The 18,427-nt window shown below is 41.1% G+C and overlaps 1 protein-coding gene and 1 pseudogene across 2 annotated transcripts in view; both read right to left on the bottom strand.

The window, feature by feature from the left end:
* The window catches only part of ANKFY1 (ankyrin repeat and FYVE domain containing 1), a 111,481-nt gene that overhangs the window by 54,997 nt on the left and 38,057 nt on the right, over positions 1-18,427 (bottom strand). For both annotated transcript variants that reach the window (XM_053570334.1, XM_053570333.1), the window contains exon 4: positions 953-1,088. In XM_053570334.1, coding sequence (XP_053426309.1) covers positions 953-1,088 — 136 coding nt within the window. The remainder of the gene's footprint in view (positions 1-952; positions 1,089-18,427) is intronic.
* Positions 18,064-18,163, bottom strand: LOC128571398 (uncharacterized; annotated as a pseudogene).

Raw genomic sequence — 18,427 nt, 5'->3', positions numbered from 1 at the left:
TTTTATTTTTTTAGTTATTAGACTTAGATATTAAAATACACTCAAGCCCACATCAATTACAGAGACAGGTAACCTAACCGCTGATTCATGTGAAGTACAGTAGGCCATCCCAGAGGAAAAACAGCACCACAGTGAAAACAGCCAGTGGCTCCAGGTAGCAAAGTCTCTCGTGGCTCTCTGAGGGCAATACAGCAAGAGGTGGAGTGACTCTTAATGGCTGAAACCATCCCTTCACTCACCTAGAAGAAGAGCCATTTTTTTATGTACTCAAGAGAATACAAAAGATCAGTAAATGATTTAAAAAGACACTCCATCAACCAACCTAACTACCAAAAGCTACCTCTCCAACAGATGTTCCAGGACATTCTGCCTGACATCATTTGGTGAACATTTTGTTTTCTGTTGTTCTAAAATGCCAACTTGTGAGAGCAACTGAGAAAGTGTAATACAAAACCACAGCATGCTATCTCTGTGGCAACCTAAAAAGCAATAACTTAAATGAAGTGACTCTCCGAAATACTGGTTGTGAGACTTATTTGAACCATACTCTCATGTATTAGTTTAGGCATTAATGTATTTCCAACAAAGAGAATATGACCAAGGACTTAATTTGACTAGATATATCAGAAAGTAGAATAAATGTCAAAGGAAACAGAATCAGAGGAAAAGCCAAGAGTTTAGATGATGAAATATCACACAGTTAATCAGTTTATATAAATATGTAATTTCTGATAACAGACTAGTGAAAGAGAATATCAAAAAGCTTCAGTAAAATTTAGCTTACAGATAACACAAAGCAAGGGAGATAAATTCTCTCCCTGCCATTGCCTTTAAAAGAACACCTTGCAAAAGTTATTTACATTAGCAGAAGAAGCTGTTTTCCCAGAGCTTGGCATAATTAAAGCTCAGCCACCACCATCTGAGGTGCTTGAATATATCTGCTGTGACTTGCCTCTCCCTAAGGAGCTGTAGCTGAAACCGATTTGCAAGTTTCATCAGTTCAGTCAGGAACACATCATCCTCTCTGAACTCCAACTCATCCGTATAGATCCAGCGAAGCATTGTCATTGTCACTTCAGGGTTAGCATCTAGTTAAACAAAGAAAGTAGAGAGAAAAACTGAAAAAGCACCAGATAACATGATTAAGCTTTCTTGACAGAGCCCCCAAATTTGAGGTTAATAAAGTAAATTATGGTATACTCAACTCAAAGAAATATTACATAGACTTTAAAAATAGTGAGTAAGCAGTCTGGGTAGCATCTGACTACATAAAAATGACAATGTTGCATGAGATGGTTATGGGAAATGAATCAACGAAATATATATCAAACAAATTAGTGAAAATTTTTGAAATATATGACAAAAAGTTAACATTCTAATAAAACGATCTTACAAATAAAAATGAAAAGGTGGACTCTCAATGGAAAAATGATATAAAATAGGTCATTCACAAAGATAAAAATGGCCAATAAAATAACCAAATAACCAAACACAAATTTAAACTACAGTACATTTTTTGGTCTTTCACACCAGCGAAGATTTTTTTAAAATGTATGAGCTTTTATATAGCAATTATACATGTAGATTATTATCCTAAGAAAATGACTGGACAAATATGGTATGTATTAAGATATTCAGCACAATATTATTAATAATGAAAAACTGGAGGGCGGCGCCTGTGGCTCAGCGGGTAGGGCGCCGGTCCCATATGCCGGAGGTGGTGGGTTCAAACCCAGCCCCGGCCAAAATAAAAAAAAATAAAAAAATAATGAAAAACTGGAACAAGAGTCCAACAATAAAGAAATGATTAAGTAGGGCGGCACCTGTGGCTCAGTCGGTAAGGTGCCGGCCCCATATACCGAGGGTGGCGGGTTCAAACCCGGCCCCGGCTGAACTGCAACCAAAAAATAGCCGGGCGTTGTGGCGGGCGCCTGTAGTCCCAGCTGCTCAGGAGGCTGAGGCAAGAGAATTGCTTGAGCCCAGGAGTTGGAGGTTGCTGTGAGCTGTGTGAGGCCACAGCACTCTACCGAGGGCCATAAAGTGAGACTCTGTCTCTAAAAAAAAAAAAAAAAAAGTCTCAGGTGCCACCTGTGGCTCAAAGGGGTAGGGTGCCGGTCCCATATGCTGGAGGTGGCGGGTTCAAACCCAGCCCTGGCCAAAAAAACCACAATAAAAAAAAAAAAAAAAAGAAATGATTAAGTAAATTGTAATAATATATCCAAGCACTGTAAAAATCTACAGCAATTAAAACTATGATGATCTACAGTCAACATAAAAATATACTTAGCCATAAAAAATTGGAGACTTTGCAACTTTTGTTTTTAAATTGCACAAAAACCTTATGGCCACCCTGTATATTGAGAATAAATTCATTTTGAGACTCAGACTAAATAGTAAGAGGGGTCAGACAACAGTGAACTGGAAGGGGGGTATGTGCTTACAACTGTATACTTTTAGGCAAATCATCCTATCTGCTTCCAATGTACTTAAAGCAAGTGGCTGTAGAAGTCAGATGACCTCATAAATCAGGAGAGTTCTCTTTTAAAAGGCCTTAACGAAGAAGAGAAGGCAGTTGGCTTTGAAATTCTGCATGGAATATCTGCTGCTACAGGCAATATCCCCTCAGCTTTACAGCCCAGCCAGGTTTACTGCCAGCTGCTCAAGAGGGAGACAACAGAGAAAGTTTAATATTGCAAGCACCATGTGAGGCGATGGGAGGATGTTCTCAAATCTCTCTCCCTGGAACTTGGGAGAAAGGGTTTTTAAAGATAGTTTGGTAGGCAAAGGACTAGGCAACTGAGTCTGCTGATTAGCCGGGTTTGGGCTGGAATCACAATGGTGTAGAAATCCTCTCCTTTGCTGAGTCACTTCCTGGGTGGGGATTGTAAGACCAGTTGAGTCAGTTTCTAGGTCACTGATCTGGTGGGTCAGCCATTCCTCCAGAACGCAAGGCCTGGAAGATGCCTCACAGACCAGCCTTAGGTTTCACAAGGGTGATGTCATCTATGGGAGCAATGAAGAAAGCTAAGAAGAATCTTTATGACCCTTAGCTATGTGACTCCTGAGTAGTAAGCATTTATAGGGCAGCAAGCTAGAAACATGTCTAGTTTTTTATATATATACTTTTATTTTTACATATACATGTATTTATTAGGTTTCCATTTTTTTGTCTTCAAAAAGTAAAAAGGCTTAAAATTTAATAACAATAACAATGTTTCAGATAAGGACAAGAAACAAAAACCTTGTAAAGAACGAACAAACATAAATACAATCAGAAAAGGAATCAGACAATTGCTACATCGAAATATTAAGCAATAACAATAATGATAATAATAATGATGCAAAGAAAGTAACATTCACGTTGTCAAATAAGAGTATGTCTATTATAAAATGCTTTGACTCTGAGATTCAGTAGGGAATCATCAGTTAACTTCTTTTTTGTTGTTTTTTTTTTTTTTTTTTTTTTTTTGAGATATTCTCACTTTGTCACCCTGGGTAGTGTGTGGTGGCATCATCATAGCTTACAGCAACCTCAAACTCTCGGGCTCAAGTGATCCTCTTGCCTCCACCTCCCAAATTGCTAAGACTACAGGCACCTGCCACAAACTTTGGTTATTTTTAGAGACAGGGTCTTGCTCTTGCTCAGGCTGGTCTCCAACTCCTGAGCTCAAGCAATCCACCCACCTCACCCTCCTAGAGTGCTAGGATTACAGGTGTAAGCCACCACGACTTACCAGGTTTTTTATCTATCTATCTATCTATCTATCTATCTATCTATCTATCTATCTATATACATTTTTCTTTTTCTTTCTTTCTTTTTTTTTGGAGACATAGTCTCATTTTGTCACCCACAGTACAGTGCCGTGGTATAACAGCTCATAGCAACCTCAAACTCTTAGGCTCAAGCGATTCTCTTCCCTCAGCCTCCCAAGTACCTAGGACTACAGGCACCCACCACAACGCCTGGCTATTTTCAAGGACAGGGTCTTGCTGTGGCTCAGAGTGGTCTCAAAGTGGTTCAGGCAATCCACCCACATTGGCCTCCCAGAGTGCTAGGATTACAGGCATGAGCCCCTGCACCCAGCCTTTTATATATATATTTTTAACTATGTCTATACCTTAGTAAAGAGTTCAGGCCCCTACGACCATTCCCACCTTGTGGTCCTTTATTTTATAAAAGGAGAGTTCAACAGTAGGCCCAGCACACAAGCTCAGAAAATCTGTGACTTAAGGATAAAAAGAAAAAAATTCAAACTTCAGACATGGTTTCACAGCAGTCCAAGATGCATGTTAACACACTTTGGAGAACTTGACATTTTCCATGTGCCCTGGGTTTTTGTTTTGTTTTTAAATAAATGTGTTACAGGCGGCGCCTGTGGCTCAGTCGGTAAGGCGCCGGCCCCATATACCGAGGGTGGTGGGTTCAAACCCGGCCCTGGCCAAACTACAACCAAAAAATAGCCGGGCGTTGTGGCAGGCGCCTGTAGTTCCAGCTACTCGGGAGACTGAGGCAAGAGAATCGCTTAAGCCCAGGAGTTGGAGGTTGCTGTGAGCTGTGTGAGGCCACGGCACTCTACCGAGGGCCATAAAGTGAGACTCTGTCTCTACAAAAAAAATAAAAATAAAAATAAATAAATAAATGTGTTACAAGACATTTTAAAAGAATCAGAATAAACTTATCTGTACACAATTAACCATTAAATGAAACGTATGGAGTAAATTAATTTTGTTTTGTAAATCCTCCCTGTTTAACCTGTCAACAGTTGAGAAAAGGGCTTGGCGCTTATAGCTCAGTGGCTAAGGCACCAGCCACATACACCAGAGCTGGCAAGTTTGAATCCAGCCCAGCCTGCCAAACAACAATGAGAACTACAACCAAAAAACAGCGGGGCGTTGTGGCGGGTACCTGCAGTCCCTGCTACTTGGGAGGTTGAGGCAAGAGAATTGAGGTTGCTTCAAGAGTCTGAGGTTGCTGTGAGCTATGACACCATAGCACTCTACCAAGGGCGACTAAATGAGGCTCTGCCTCAAAAAAAAAAAGGTTGTGAAAATTGTTTTGAATCTCCTATGACTCCAGTTAATTAAGCTCACTTTTTTCTAACTATTTTTTTGCTTTATAAAATTAAAACTTGGTAGCCTGCATACTTTATTAATAAAAACATTCTCCTTGGGCGGTGCCTATGGCTCAGTCAGTAAGGCGCCGGCCCCATATACCGAGGGTGGCGGGTTCAAACCCAGCCCCGGCCAAACTGCAACCAAAAAATAGCCGGGCGTTGTGGCGGGCGCCTGTAGTCCCAGCTACTCGGGAGGCTGAGGCAAGAGAATCGCTTAAGCCCAGGAGTTTGAGGTTGCTGTGAGCTGTGTGAGGCCACAGCACTCTACCGAGGGCCATAAAGTGAGACTCTGTCTCTACAAAAAACAAACAAACAAACAAACAAAAAAAACCATTCTCCTTAATCAGTTTAAGGGTACATCCTTAGGCTCAGTGCCTATAGGTGAGTGGTTAGGGCACCGACCACGTATATTGAGGCTACTGAGGTCAAACCTGGCCCAGGCCAGCTAAACAACAATGACTACAGGTGCCTACTGTGGTGCCTACTGTGGTGGGCACCTGTAGTCCCAGCTACTTGAGAGGCTGAGGCAAGAGAATCCCTTGAGCCCAAGAGTTTGAGGTTACTGTGAGCTGAGATACCATAGCACTCTACAGAGAGTGACAAAGTGAGACTGTCTCAAAACAAACAAAAAAAGCAAACAAAAAACATGTAAAGCAAAGCCAGGCACAGTGGCTCACTCCTGTAATCCTAACATTCTGGGAGGCTGAAACAGGCAGATTCCTTGAGCCTAGGAGTTAGAGACCAGCCTGAACAACAGCAAGACCCCATCTCTAAAAATAGCTGGGCGTTGTGGCAGGCGCCTATAGTCCCTGCTACTTGGGAGGCTGAGACAAGAGGATTGCTTGAACCCAAGAGTTTGAGGATGTTGTGAGCTATAATGCCATGGCACTCTACCCAGGGCAACAGAGTGAGACTCTGTCTCAAAAACAAAAAATAAATAAATAAACATTCAGAATACTACCATCACATACTAACTGCCATATAAAAACTTGCTGCTACAGGGCGGCGCCTGTGGCTCAAAGGAGTAGGGGGCTGGCCCCATATGCCAGAGGTGGTGGGTTCAAACCCAGCCCCAGCCAAAACCTGCAAAAAAAAACTTGCTGGGGCGGCGCCTGTGGCTCAGTTGGTAAGGCGCCGGCCCCATATACTGAGGGTGGCGGGTTCAAACCTGGCCCCGGCTGAACTGCAACCAAAAAATAGCTGGGCGTTGTGGCAGGCGCCTGTAGTCCCAGCTACTCGGGAGGCTGAGGCAAGAGAATCGCTTAAGCCCAGGAGTTGGAGGTTGCTGTGAGCTGTGTTATGCCATGGCACTCTACCGAGGGCCATAAAGTGAGACTCTGTCTCTACAAAAAAAAAAAAAAAAAACTTGCTGCTATAGTAATAGACTATTTAGAAAGTAATCACAAAGAAAACAGAACCTATTGAAATATTTGTGATGTAGCCTGATTCATATTATGAAAAAGTCGATCTTAAAACTTACTAGAAAATGAGACAGAAGACAATCATTCAACTCAAAAAGAAAAAATAATTGGTCCCGCTGGCTCACACCTGTGATCCTAGCACTCTGGAAATTGAGGTAGGTGCTTTGCCTGAGCTCAGTAGTTTGAGACCAGCCTGAGCAAGAACAAGAGACCATCTCTACTAAAAACAGAAAAACTAGCTGGGTTGTAGCGAGCACCCACAGTCCCAGCTACCTAGGAGGCTGAGGCAGGAGGATTGTTTGAACCCAGGAGTTTGAGGTTGCTGTGAGCTGGATGCCAGAGTGCTCTACCCAGGGTGACTGAGTGAGACTCTGCCTCAAAAAACAAAAATAAATTAATTAAAGGAATTCCACAGAAATATTTAATATTAATTTAAAAAATTTAATATAGATAAAATAAGAATACTGAATTGGCTAAACATAAAAATTAAAAGAATAATTCATCAACCCAAATTAAATCTCTAATAAGCCAATACAAAGACAACTTAGCATAACCAAAGACTGGAGAGAAAAACACGAAAGCAATATCCGGAAAGGGATATAACCACAGAAAACATATTGACAGATATTTTAAGGTCTAAGAGAATCTTTGGGGATGGGACTTGGCTGTTGGCAGAAGGCCACAAGGCTGTTTGAGTATCCTTATGATGGGGCAGCTCCCTTCCCTCAAAGTGAACAATCCAAAAGAGAGAACAAGGAAGTAGCTACAATGCCTTTGATAAACCCTCTGCTGAAGTAACATATTGTCACTTCTACCACACTCCATTCATCAGAGGTGAGTCAGCCTATACTTAAGAGGAGGGGAATTTGAAAAACCCTTTGCAGGGAAGAATATCAAAGAATTTGTGAGCTTATTTTAAACATACCACGATGTCATCAAAGATCACAGGGTAATCTAACATTGAAAATGAATAACCTTGAGCTAGTAGTTCATCTAGCTTCTTAGATGTGGAATATTGCTGTGCATCTCTTGAAAATGTAAAGTATCACACAACTCCCTGTGAGTTTGCTGAAGCACACTGGTGCACCTCAGCACCAAGCCTAGGAAACTATGCTCTTTCCACTGCACGGCATAACCCCTTCAGGTGGTGCTTCAGCGCATAGCTTTCCTAACCAGAATGTTAAGGAGGGACGGAGGATGCTTAGCTTTTTGGAACTGCTTGACAATGCTCAGGACACATGCCAGGAGAGCATAATGACTCATACCCTAAGCTCTTGTGCCAAATAACCGTAAGATATGCTTGAGAAAGCATGAAAGAAACTCTAGCTTCCAAATAACCATTCTAATGCACTGGAACCTCTCATAGTGTTAGCTGCTTTTGGTAAAGTGCTACAAAGAGGCTATAAACAGATCATTTTGCCTAAAGCAAACTGCTTTACTTCACAAATAAGTAAATATAGTGCTTTCCTCCTGGACTCAAGATTTGTTACACTGTGTTGATCTAACAGTCATTTTCTTTCTCTTCTTAGTTGATCAATAAATATCTTTACAAACTTAGATCTATTTTTCTTTATTTTTTGTAAAGGTATAGTTGACAAAAATTGTATGTATTTACAGTATATATGATGTTTTGATATATACATAATTATAAAATTATTAAATCACTAATTAACATATTCATCACCTCACTTATTTAAAGGTATTTCTTCTTGACAGTAAGAAATAAAAAGCAAGGCTGGGCGCCTGTAGTTCAAGCAGTAAGGCACCAGCCACATACACCAGAGCTGGAGGGTTCGAATCCAGCTTGGGCCTCCCAAACAACAATGACAACTACAACCACAAAACAGCCGGACGTTGTGGCGGGCACCTGTAGTCCCAGCTACTTGGGAGGCTGAGGCAAAAGAATCATTTAAGCCCAGGAGTTGGAGGTTGCTGTGAGCTATGATGCTACAGCATTCCACCCAGGGCCACAGCTTGAGGCTCTGTCTCAAAAAAAATTAAAAAATAAAAAGCAAATTTGTACTTTTACTTTATTATTTTAAAATAATCTCAGACTTAGAGAAAAGTTGCAAGAGTGTTCCCATACACTCTTTACCCATCTTACCCTAATATTAACATATTATATAACCACAGTATAATTATCAAAACTGGGTAATTAGCGTCTCAGGATACAAAATCAATACTTACAAGTCAGTAGCTTTTATATATGCCAACAATTTCAAGCTGAAAATATAGTCAAGGACTCTATTCCTTTTACAGTAGTGCCAAAGAAGATGAAATATCTAGAAATTTACCTAACAAAGGAAGTGAAAGATCTCTATAAAGAGAACTATGGAACTCTGAGAAAAGAAATAGCTGAAGATGTTAACAAATGGAAAAACATATCATGCTCATGGCTGGGAAGAATCAACATTGTTAAAATTTCCATAAAACCCAAAGCAATCTACAGATTTAATGCAATCTCTATTAAAGAACCATTGTCATACTTTAAAGAACCATTGTCATACTTTAAAGAACTTGAAAAAAATAGTACTTCGTTTTATATGGAATCAGAAAAAACCTCAAATACATTACTCAGAAATAAGAACAAATGAGGAGGTATCACATTACCAGACTTCAGGCTATACTATAAATCTATAGTGATCAAAACAGCATGGTACTGGCACAAAAACAGAATGGTAGTATTATGAAATAGAATAGAGAACCAAGAGATGAACCCAGCTACTTATCGTCATTTGATCTTCGAATCTTCAGCACCTGTTTAACAAATGGTGCTGGGTGAACTGGCTGACGACCTGGAGAAGACTGAACCTGGACCCCCACCTTTCACCATTGACAAAAATTGATTCTCACTAGATAAAAAATTTAAACTTAAGACATGAAACCATAAAAATACTAGAAGAGAGCACAGGGAAAACACTTGAAGAAATTGGCCTGGGAGAATATTTTATGAAGGGGACCCCCCGGGCAATTGAAGCAACACCAAAAATACATTACTGGGATCTGATCAAACTAAAAAGCTTTTTTGCACAGCCAAGAGCACAGTAAGTAAAGCAAACAGACAACCTTCAGAATGGGAGAAGAATTTTGCAGGTTATGCTTCTGACAAAGGTCTGATAACTAGAATCTACAGAGAACTCAACTGATCAATAAGCAAAGAATAAACCCCATTTCTACATAGGCAAGAGAATTGAACAGAAACTTCTCTGATGAAGACAGGCGCATGGCCTACAAATACATGAAAAAATGCTCATCACCCTTAATCATCAGAGAATGCAAATCAAAACCACTTTGAGATATCATCTAACTCCAATAAGATTAGCCCACATCGCAAAATCCTACAACTACAGATATTGGCGTGGACGCAGAGAGAAGGGAATGCTTCTATACTGCTGGTGGGAATGCAAACTAATATGACCTTTTTGGAAAGAAGTTTGGAGAACACTCAAGGAACTAAAAGTAGACCTACCATTTGATCCTGCAATTCCTCTACTAGGTATATACCCAGATGATGAAAAATTATTTTACAACAAAGACATTTGCACCAGAATGTTCACTGCAGCCCAATTCATAATAGCCAAGACATAGAAACAGCCCAAGTGCCCATTGGCCCATGAATGAATTAATAAATTGTGGTATATGTACACCATGGAATACTATACAGCCATAAAGAAAGATGGAGACTTCACATCTTTTACGTTTACCTGGATGAAGCTGGAACATATTCTTAGTAAAGTATCTCAAGAATGGGAAAAAAAGCATCCAATGTACTCAATACTACTATGAAATCAATATGTAATCACCTACACACTCATACATATGGCAAAACATAAAACTTAACTATAGTCCAGAAAGTAGAAGTGAAGAGGAGAGAGAGGGGAGGGGAGAGGGAATATGGGAGGAGGGAGGGTATTTGGGAAGACCTCACCTAATGTGCAAGATGCAATGGTACATTTCAAAACTATTAAGACATGAGTATAATTGTGATGGATGTGTTACTTAGTTCAATGTAAGCATTTCACATTGTATACTGAAGCAGCGCCCTGAACCTCATAAATGCATCCCTATGTACAAAGTTATGATTTAATTAAAAAATAATAATAAAAAGAAAGAAAAACTGGAGGAAAAAAAGGTAGATCACTGGCCACAAAAAAAAAAAAAAAACCAACCTGGGTAATTAGGTAATATACAATACTATTAAATAATTAAAGGCCTTATTTTGCCAATTTTATCAATAATGTCCTTTTTATGGTCCAGAGTCCAATCAAGGATTCCATACTACATTGAGACATCATATCTCCAAGAGTCCCCCCTACCCTGCAATAGTTCCTCTGTGTCTCTTGCCTGTTTAATAACACTGGCTGGTTAATTTGGGCTTGTCTAAGGTTTTCTCATGATGAGACTGAAGTTATAAATTTATGGCAAGAATCCTACAGAAATGATCATGCCTTTATCATCATATCAGGCATAAACATTATTTATTTATTTATTTTTTGCAGTTTCTGGCTGGGGCTGGGTTTGAACCCACCACCTCTGGCATATGGGGCCGGTGCCCTACTCCCTTGAGCCACAGGCGCCACCCAAAACATTTTATTTTTTTGAATAAGGTATTATTTAGTAAAAGTTTCATATATCCAAATATTCTTTTTTTTTTTTTTTGTAGAGACAGAGTCTCACCATATTTATGGCCCTCGGTAGAGTGCCGTGGCCTCACACGGCTCACAGCAACCTCCAACTCCTGGGCTCAAGCGATTCTCTTGCCTCAGCCTCCCGAGCAGCTGGGACTACAGGCGCCCGCCACAACACCCAGCTATTTTTTGGTTGCAGTTTGGCCGGGGCCGGGTTTGAACCCGCCACCCTCGGTATATGGGGCCGGCGCCTTACCAACTGAGCCACAGGCGCCGCCCATATCCAAATATTCTTAACATTTGTAATTATTATGGGGACATAGAGTAGTACATCTAAATACCTGTTAAATACTTGGCACGTAATACTTGTATTTCATCAACATGTGATAAAATTCTTATAATAATTAACAGCAGAATTAAAATTGTATTTTTTTAAATTTTAAGAAATATCAATTAGACAAGAAAAACATAGAGCTTAGAAAGTCGATCCTTTTAACAACACAAGTTCCATGCAAACAAGAATTTAATTTTGTTCACCATGATCCTGGAAAAGTGCCTGCCACTCAACATTTGTGATATAAAGGGGATAATTTTGAAAAACTAAAACACTAGCAAATTCAAAAAATGACTTTATCAAGTTTGTTAGTGTGAAAAAAAGTTCAACCATTTAAAACATAGCTTTTATGCTATTTATACACTTGTTTACAAGAGCCTATTTCCAATCTCCCTCAAATTGCTGGCCAGCCATGCAGCGGTAGCACTTCCAGGTACCACATAACACACAGGTTTCCTGGGCAGTTTCAGCTGCTGCAACCCCAGATGTAGGCAATCACACAAAAATAAGCAGGACAACTAGGAAGAATGTGAAATAGATCCACATATGCCACCCCACTTTGGCCTTCTCTCCCAGGACACACTTTAAAAGTAATAATGCACAGGTTTTATGGTCAGCCATCGTGGTAGGTACCTGACCTACCAAAGCCACAAAACCATCTGCTTTGAAGTAGATCCCGGGCGGCGCCTGTAGCTCAGTGAGTAGAGCGCTGGCCCCATATGCCGAGGGTGGCGGGTTCAAACCCAGCCCTGGCCAAACGGCAACAAAAAAATAGCCGGGCGTTGTGGCGGGCGCCTGTAGTCCCAGCTGCTCGGGAGGCTGAGGCAAGAGAATCGCGTAAGCCCAAGAGTTAGAGGTTGCTGTGAGCCGTGTGACGCCACGGCACTCTACCTGAGGGCGGTACAGTGAGACTCTGTCTCTACAAAAAAAAAAAAAAAATGAAGTAGATCCCTCCTGAAAGCAAACTTTACAGTAGGATCAAAACATAGGCTTATCACTTATACCTGAAGAAGACCTGAGCGACATTTGTAGGCATCATTATTACATGCTCCTAAACTCGGAAAACTTCCCAACTACAATGAAGCAATCTTGTGCACAGGAGGCACTAAGTTAAAGCTGTTCTTAAATGTTTGGTGTACTAAAAAAGTTCAGCATAATGCAAAATTTTTAATTCAATGTTTAAATTAGGCTTTTTGAATTTTAACGCAATTTTCTGTGTTATGTACTTTTCTGTGGTCCAAAAAGCTGTCATATTTTATTTTCCTCACTCGTATTAATTTTATCTCACAATTACAAACAAAACTGTGATGAACATCAATGTTATCTGAATTACCTATGACACTTATTCCAGAAGTCAGACAATGAGGTAAAAAAAAAAAAAAAAGGAATATTTTGGCTCGGCACCCATAGCTCAGAGAGTAGGGTGCCGGCCACATACACCAAGGCTAGCAGGTTCGAGCCCACCCGAGCCTGTTAAACAACAATGACAACTGCAACCAAAAAAATAGCAGGGAGCATTATGGTAGGCACCTGTAGTCCCAGCTAATCAGGAGGCTAAGGCAAGAGAATTGCTTAAGCCCAAGAGTTTTAGGTTGCTGTGAGCTGTGACACTACCACACTTTACTGAGGGCAACATAGTGAGACTCTTGTCTGGTGGGGGGGAGTATTTCGCAGCTCCTATGCTTTCTAAAACTATCGTGCCGGGCAGTGCCTGTGGCTCAAGAAGTAGGGCGCTGGCCCCATATACCAGAGGTGGTGGGTTCAAACCTGGTCCCAGCCAAAAAAAAAAAAAAAAAACTGCAAAAAAAAAACAAAACAATAAATAAAATAAAATAAAACTGTCATGCCCACTTACAATGTCATGGGCAAGAGTACCAACGTCATGGGTCTTACAACTACTAGAATCACTAATTTTTTATTATATAGATATCTAAAGCTTATTCTTAACACTTTACTAACAAATTTGGATATTTTCCATATATTTATTACCTCTTCTAGTTTTTTGAGCAATCTGTTCATGTAATCAAAATCTTATTACACATTTTGTAAGAACACCACACAATCTAACAGGCTTTAAAAGCTATCCATAATAGGGCGGCACCCGTGGCTCAGTGAGTAGGGTGCCAACCTCATATACCGAGGGTAGTGGGTTCAAACCCGACCCCGGCCAAACTGCAACAGCTGGGCGTTGTGGTGGGTGCCTGTGGTCCCAGCTACTGGGGAGGCTGAGGCAAGAGAATCACCTAAGCCCAGGAGCTGGAGGTTGCTGTGAGCTGTGATGGCACAGCACTCTACCAAGGGCAATAAAGTGAAACTCTGTCTCTACAAAAAACAAAAACAAACAAACAAAAAAAGCTATCCATAATGTTATACATAAAGTAAAAGATATTTGGCTTCAGGGCAGGGCCTGTGGCTCAGTCGGTAGGGCGCCAGCCCCATATACCAAGGGTGGCGGGTTCAAACCCAGCCCCGGCCAAACTGCAACCAAAAAATAGCCGGGCGTTGTGGCGGGCGCCTGCAGTCCCAGCTACTTGGGAGGCTGAGGCAAGAGAATCGCTTAAGCCCAGGAGTTGGAAGTTGCTGTGAGCTGTGTGAGGCCACGGCACTCTACCGAGGGCCATAAAGTGAAACTCTGTCTCTACAAAAAAAAAAAAAAAAGATATTTGGCTTCAAAAAATTATACTTTAAAAAAAAGCCAGGAGTTGTGGCTCACAGCTGTAATCTCAGCACTTTGGGAGTCTAAGGCCAGAGGATTGGTTGAGATCAAAAGTTCAATGACAGCATGGGAACAGAACTAGACTCGATCTCTACAAAGAATACAAAATTTAGGCCAGGTGCAGTGGCTCATGACTATAATCCTAGCACTTTGGGAAGCCAAAGCGGGTGGATTACTTGAGCTCAGGAGTTTGAGACCAGCCTGAGCAATAAGTGAGACCCCTATCTCTACTAAAAGTAGAAAAACTAGCCGGGTGTTGTAGCAAGAGCCTATAGTTATAGGTACTCAGGAGGCTGAGGCAAGAAGATGGCTTGAACCCAAGAGTTTGATGGCAGGTGCCTGTAGTCCCAGCTACTTGGGAGGCTGAAGCAGGAGAATCACTTGAGCTCAGACACTTGAAGGCTGCAGTGAGCTACGATGACACCACTCACTGCACTCCAGCCTAGGCAAAAGAGCAAGACCCTGTCTCAAAAACAAAAAAAACAAACAAAAACTGTGCTCTGAGATTTCAATCTTGTGGACTAGTGCCCTTCTGGCAAAGACTGATAACCAACAAGATATTTTAGTTATCAGCATGCATGCATACGAACATGTATATCTTTATCTGCATTTACGACTTTTGATAATGAACCTCAAAAATCTTTATTGAAAAGATTCAACAAAAATACACAAAAAAAAAATTCAACAATTTTTGAATCTTTCGTGCTCCCCTAAATCCATTGAGATAAATGCTTACCCTTCACAACACTACTCAGGTGTTAGCCACCTCTGAAACTTTTTTTTTTTTGAGACAGAGTCTCACTTTGTCACCCTGGGTAGAGTGCCATGATGTCACAGCTCACAGCAACCTCCAACTCTTGGGCTTAAGTGATTCTCTTGCCTCAGCCTCCCAAGTAGCCAAGACTACAGCGCCCCCAAAACACCTAGCTATTTTTTTTTTAAGAGATGAGGTCTCTCTCTGGCTCAGGCTGGTCTCGAACTGCTGAGCTCAGGCTTTCCCCCACCTCGGCCTCCCAGAGTACTAGGATACAGGCGTGAGCCACCACGCCGGCAACCTCTGAAACTTTCCTTATCGGTCCAACTTAGTCTCTTCTCTTCTTTATATATAAGATAATTAGCCTGAGCAACAGTGAGACCATATCTCTATTAAAAATGGAAAAACTGAGGCAAGAGGATCACTTGAGCCCAAGAGTTAGAGGGCTCTATGAGCTATGACGCCGTGACACTCTACCTAGGGCAATAGCTTGAGATTCGGTCTCAAAAAAAGAAAAGATAATTACATGACTATATTTACATTTCTGATATAAAATGATTTGTTAATAACTTGTTTCCTCCAGCAGAATATAGGCTCCATATGGCAGAGATTGTGTTATAATCATCTCTGTGTTCCTAACACTGCACATGAAAAAACAGAATCTCTGAATTATTGAATTTTTTTTTTTTTGTAGAGACAGAGTCTCACTTTACTGCCCTCAGTAGAGTGCCGTGGCGTCAACACGGCTCACAGCAACCTCCAGCTCTTGGGGTTACGTGATTCTCTTGCCTCAGCCTCCTGAGCAGCTGGGACTACAGGCGCCCGCCACAACGCCCGGCCTATTATTTTTGTTGCAGTTTGGCCGGGGCTGGGTTTGAACCCGCCACCCTTGGTATATGGGGCTGGCGCCCTACTCACTGAGCCACAGGCACCGCCTGAATCTTTTTTTTTTTTTTTCCTTCCTTTTTTTTTTTTTGCAGTTTTTGGCCAGGACTGGGTTTGAACCTACCACCTCTGGTATATGGGGCCCGCGCCCTAGTCCTTTGAGCCACAGGCGCTGCCCTTGTTGAATCTTTTGAATAAAGATATAATTGGGGCGGCACCTGTGGCTCAGTGAGTAGGGCGCCGGCCCCATATGCCGAGGGTGGCGGGTTCGGACCCAGCCCCGGCCAAATTGCAACAGAAAAATAGCCGGGCGTTGTGGCGGGCGCCTGTACTCCCAGCTGCTCAGGAGGCTGAGGCAAGAGAATCGCGTTAAGCCCAGGAGTTAGAGGTTGCTGTGAGCTGTGTGAGGCCACGGCACTCTACCTGAGAGCCATACGGTGAGACTCTGTCTCTACAAAAAAAAAAAAAAAAAAAAAAGATATAATTCAGGCCAGGCGTGGTGTGGCTCACACCTCTAATCCTAGCACTGTGGGAGGCTAAGGCAGGTAAATTGCCTGAGCTCACAGGTTCGAGACCAGCCTGAGCCAAAGCGAGACCTCATCTCTAAAAATAGCTGGGCATTGTGGCGGGCACCTGTAGTACCAGCTACTTGGGAGGCTGAGGCAAGAGAATCACTTGAGCCCAGGAGTTTGAGGGTGCTGTGAGCTGTGACGCTATGGCACTTTCCTGAGGGCAACCAAGTGAGACTCTGTCTCAAAGAAAAAAAAAAAGATACAATTCAGCAGAATTTTCACATAGCAATCACTTCTGTAAACATAGTCATGAGCCAGAAGACGGTCAACAACAAACCACAAATACAATGGTGATCCCATAAGATTACAATACCATATTTTTACTGTTTCTTTTCTACATTTAGAGACATAAATACTTCCCATTGCATTAGAACTGCCTACAGTATTCACTACAATAACTTACTAGAAGCAATAGGCTATAGCCTATAGCCTAAGTGCATTGGAGGTTATACCATTTAGATTTGTATATATACACGTCATTAAGAGACATATGACTTTACCTCACATCTTAATGCCTAGATACTCTTCTTACCATGTTACAATTCTCTCATGAAAATTATATTAAGTGAAATTATGTTAAACTCTGCTATTTGCACCTTTTTTTCTTTTTTTTTTTTTTTGGCCGGGGCTGGGTTTGAACCCGCCACCTCCGGCATATGGGACCGGCGCCCTACCCGCTGAGCCACAGGCGCCGCCCTTGCACCTTTTTTTCAATAATAATTTGGCACATACTAAATGAAAATGTAATTTCAGGGTCAACTTTTAAAAATGATTGCTTTTAAATTCGCTCACCACATTTACCCAAATTCTACACAATATAATGTAACATAAAACAAATAATAACATTAACTAGCCTAATGCACCTATTAAAATTCATTTTTTTCGATAAGAAAATTTATTTAAATTGTTACGACAGGCGCCAGCCACATACACCTGAGCTAGTGGGTTCGAATCCAGCTGGGGCACGCCAAACAACAATGACGGTTGCAACCAAAAAATAGCTGGGTGTTGCGGCGGACGCCTGTAGTCCCTGTTATTTCGGAGGCGGAGGCAAGAGAATCGCTTGAGCCCAGGAGTTTGAGGTTGCTGTGAGCTGTGATGCCATAGCACTCTACTCAGGGCAACAGCTTGAGCTCTGTCTCTAAATAAATAAATAAATAAATTTTTTTTTTTTTTTTTTTTTTTTTGTAGAGACAGAGTCTCTCTTTATCGCCCTTGGTAGAGTGCCGGGGTGTCACACTGCTCACAGCAACCTCCATCTCCTGGGCTTAGGCGATTCTCTTGCCTCAGCCTCCCTAGTAGCTGGGACCACAGGTACTCGCCACAACACCTGGCTATTTTTTTGTTGCAGTTCGGCTGGTGCTGGGTTTGAACCCGACACCCTTGGTATATGGCACCCTATCCACTGAGACACAGGCGCCACCCTAAAAAATAAATTTTATTGCATATTTTAAAGGCACATAACAGGACATCAGTAAAATGGTTACTACAGTGAAACAAATTAATATACCCACCATAACACATAGTGACTCATTATCTATTAAAATCTTAAAGACTAATGGTCATCCTTTGATGTTTAAGTAATAATACTGTTATTCTTTGCAGTAATTTACTTCCAAATTCAGTTCGAATAGATCAGAAAAACTACTTTGGTGCCTATTATTAATTTTTTTTAAGGGGCCACGATAATCTTCTCTGTATTGTTCCAATTTTAGTGTATGTGCTTCCAAAGAGAGTGCTCTATTATTAAATTTTAAGTAACCTGACAGCAAGACTTTTTCTAGGATTAATGGAAAACCTTTTCTGCATATGAATATACATTTATAACATACTATTATATGAAATGAGCTTATGGAAAAATAATTCTATTTTATAAATCATAGGAACATTATAGACACTGAAACATTTATGATTTGTTAGCCAGGTATTAAACAGAACCATCCACAAAGTACAACTTACTGATTCACTAATAATTTAACTAGTCATGGTTACTATCAATTGAT

The sequence above is a fragment of the Nycticebus coucang genome, chromosome 18 (assembly GCF_027406575.1).
Source record: "Nycticebus coucang isolate mNycCou1 chromosome 18, mNycCou1.pri, whole genome shotgun sequence".
Taxonomy (NCBI): domain Eukaryota; kingdom Metazoa; phylum Chordata; class Mammalia; order Primates; family Lorisidae; genus Nycticebus; species Nycticebus coucang.
The sequence above is the reverse complement of the archived record's forward strand: the minus strand, read 5'-3'. Positions and strand labels throughout refer to the sequence as shown.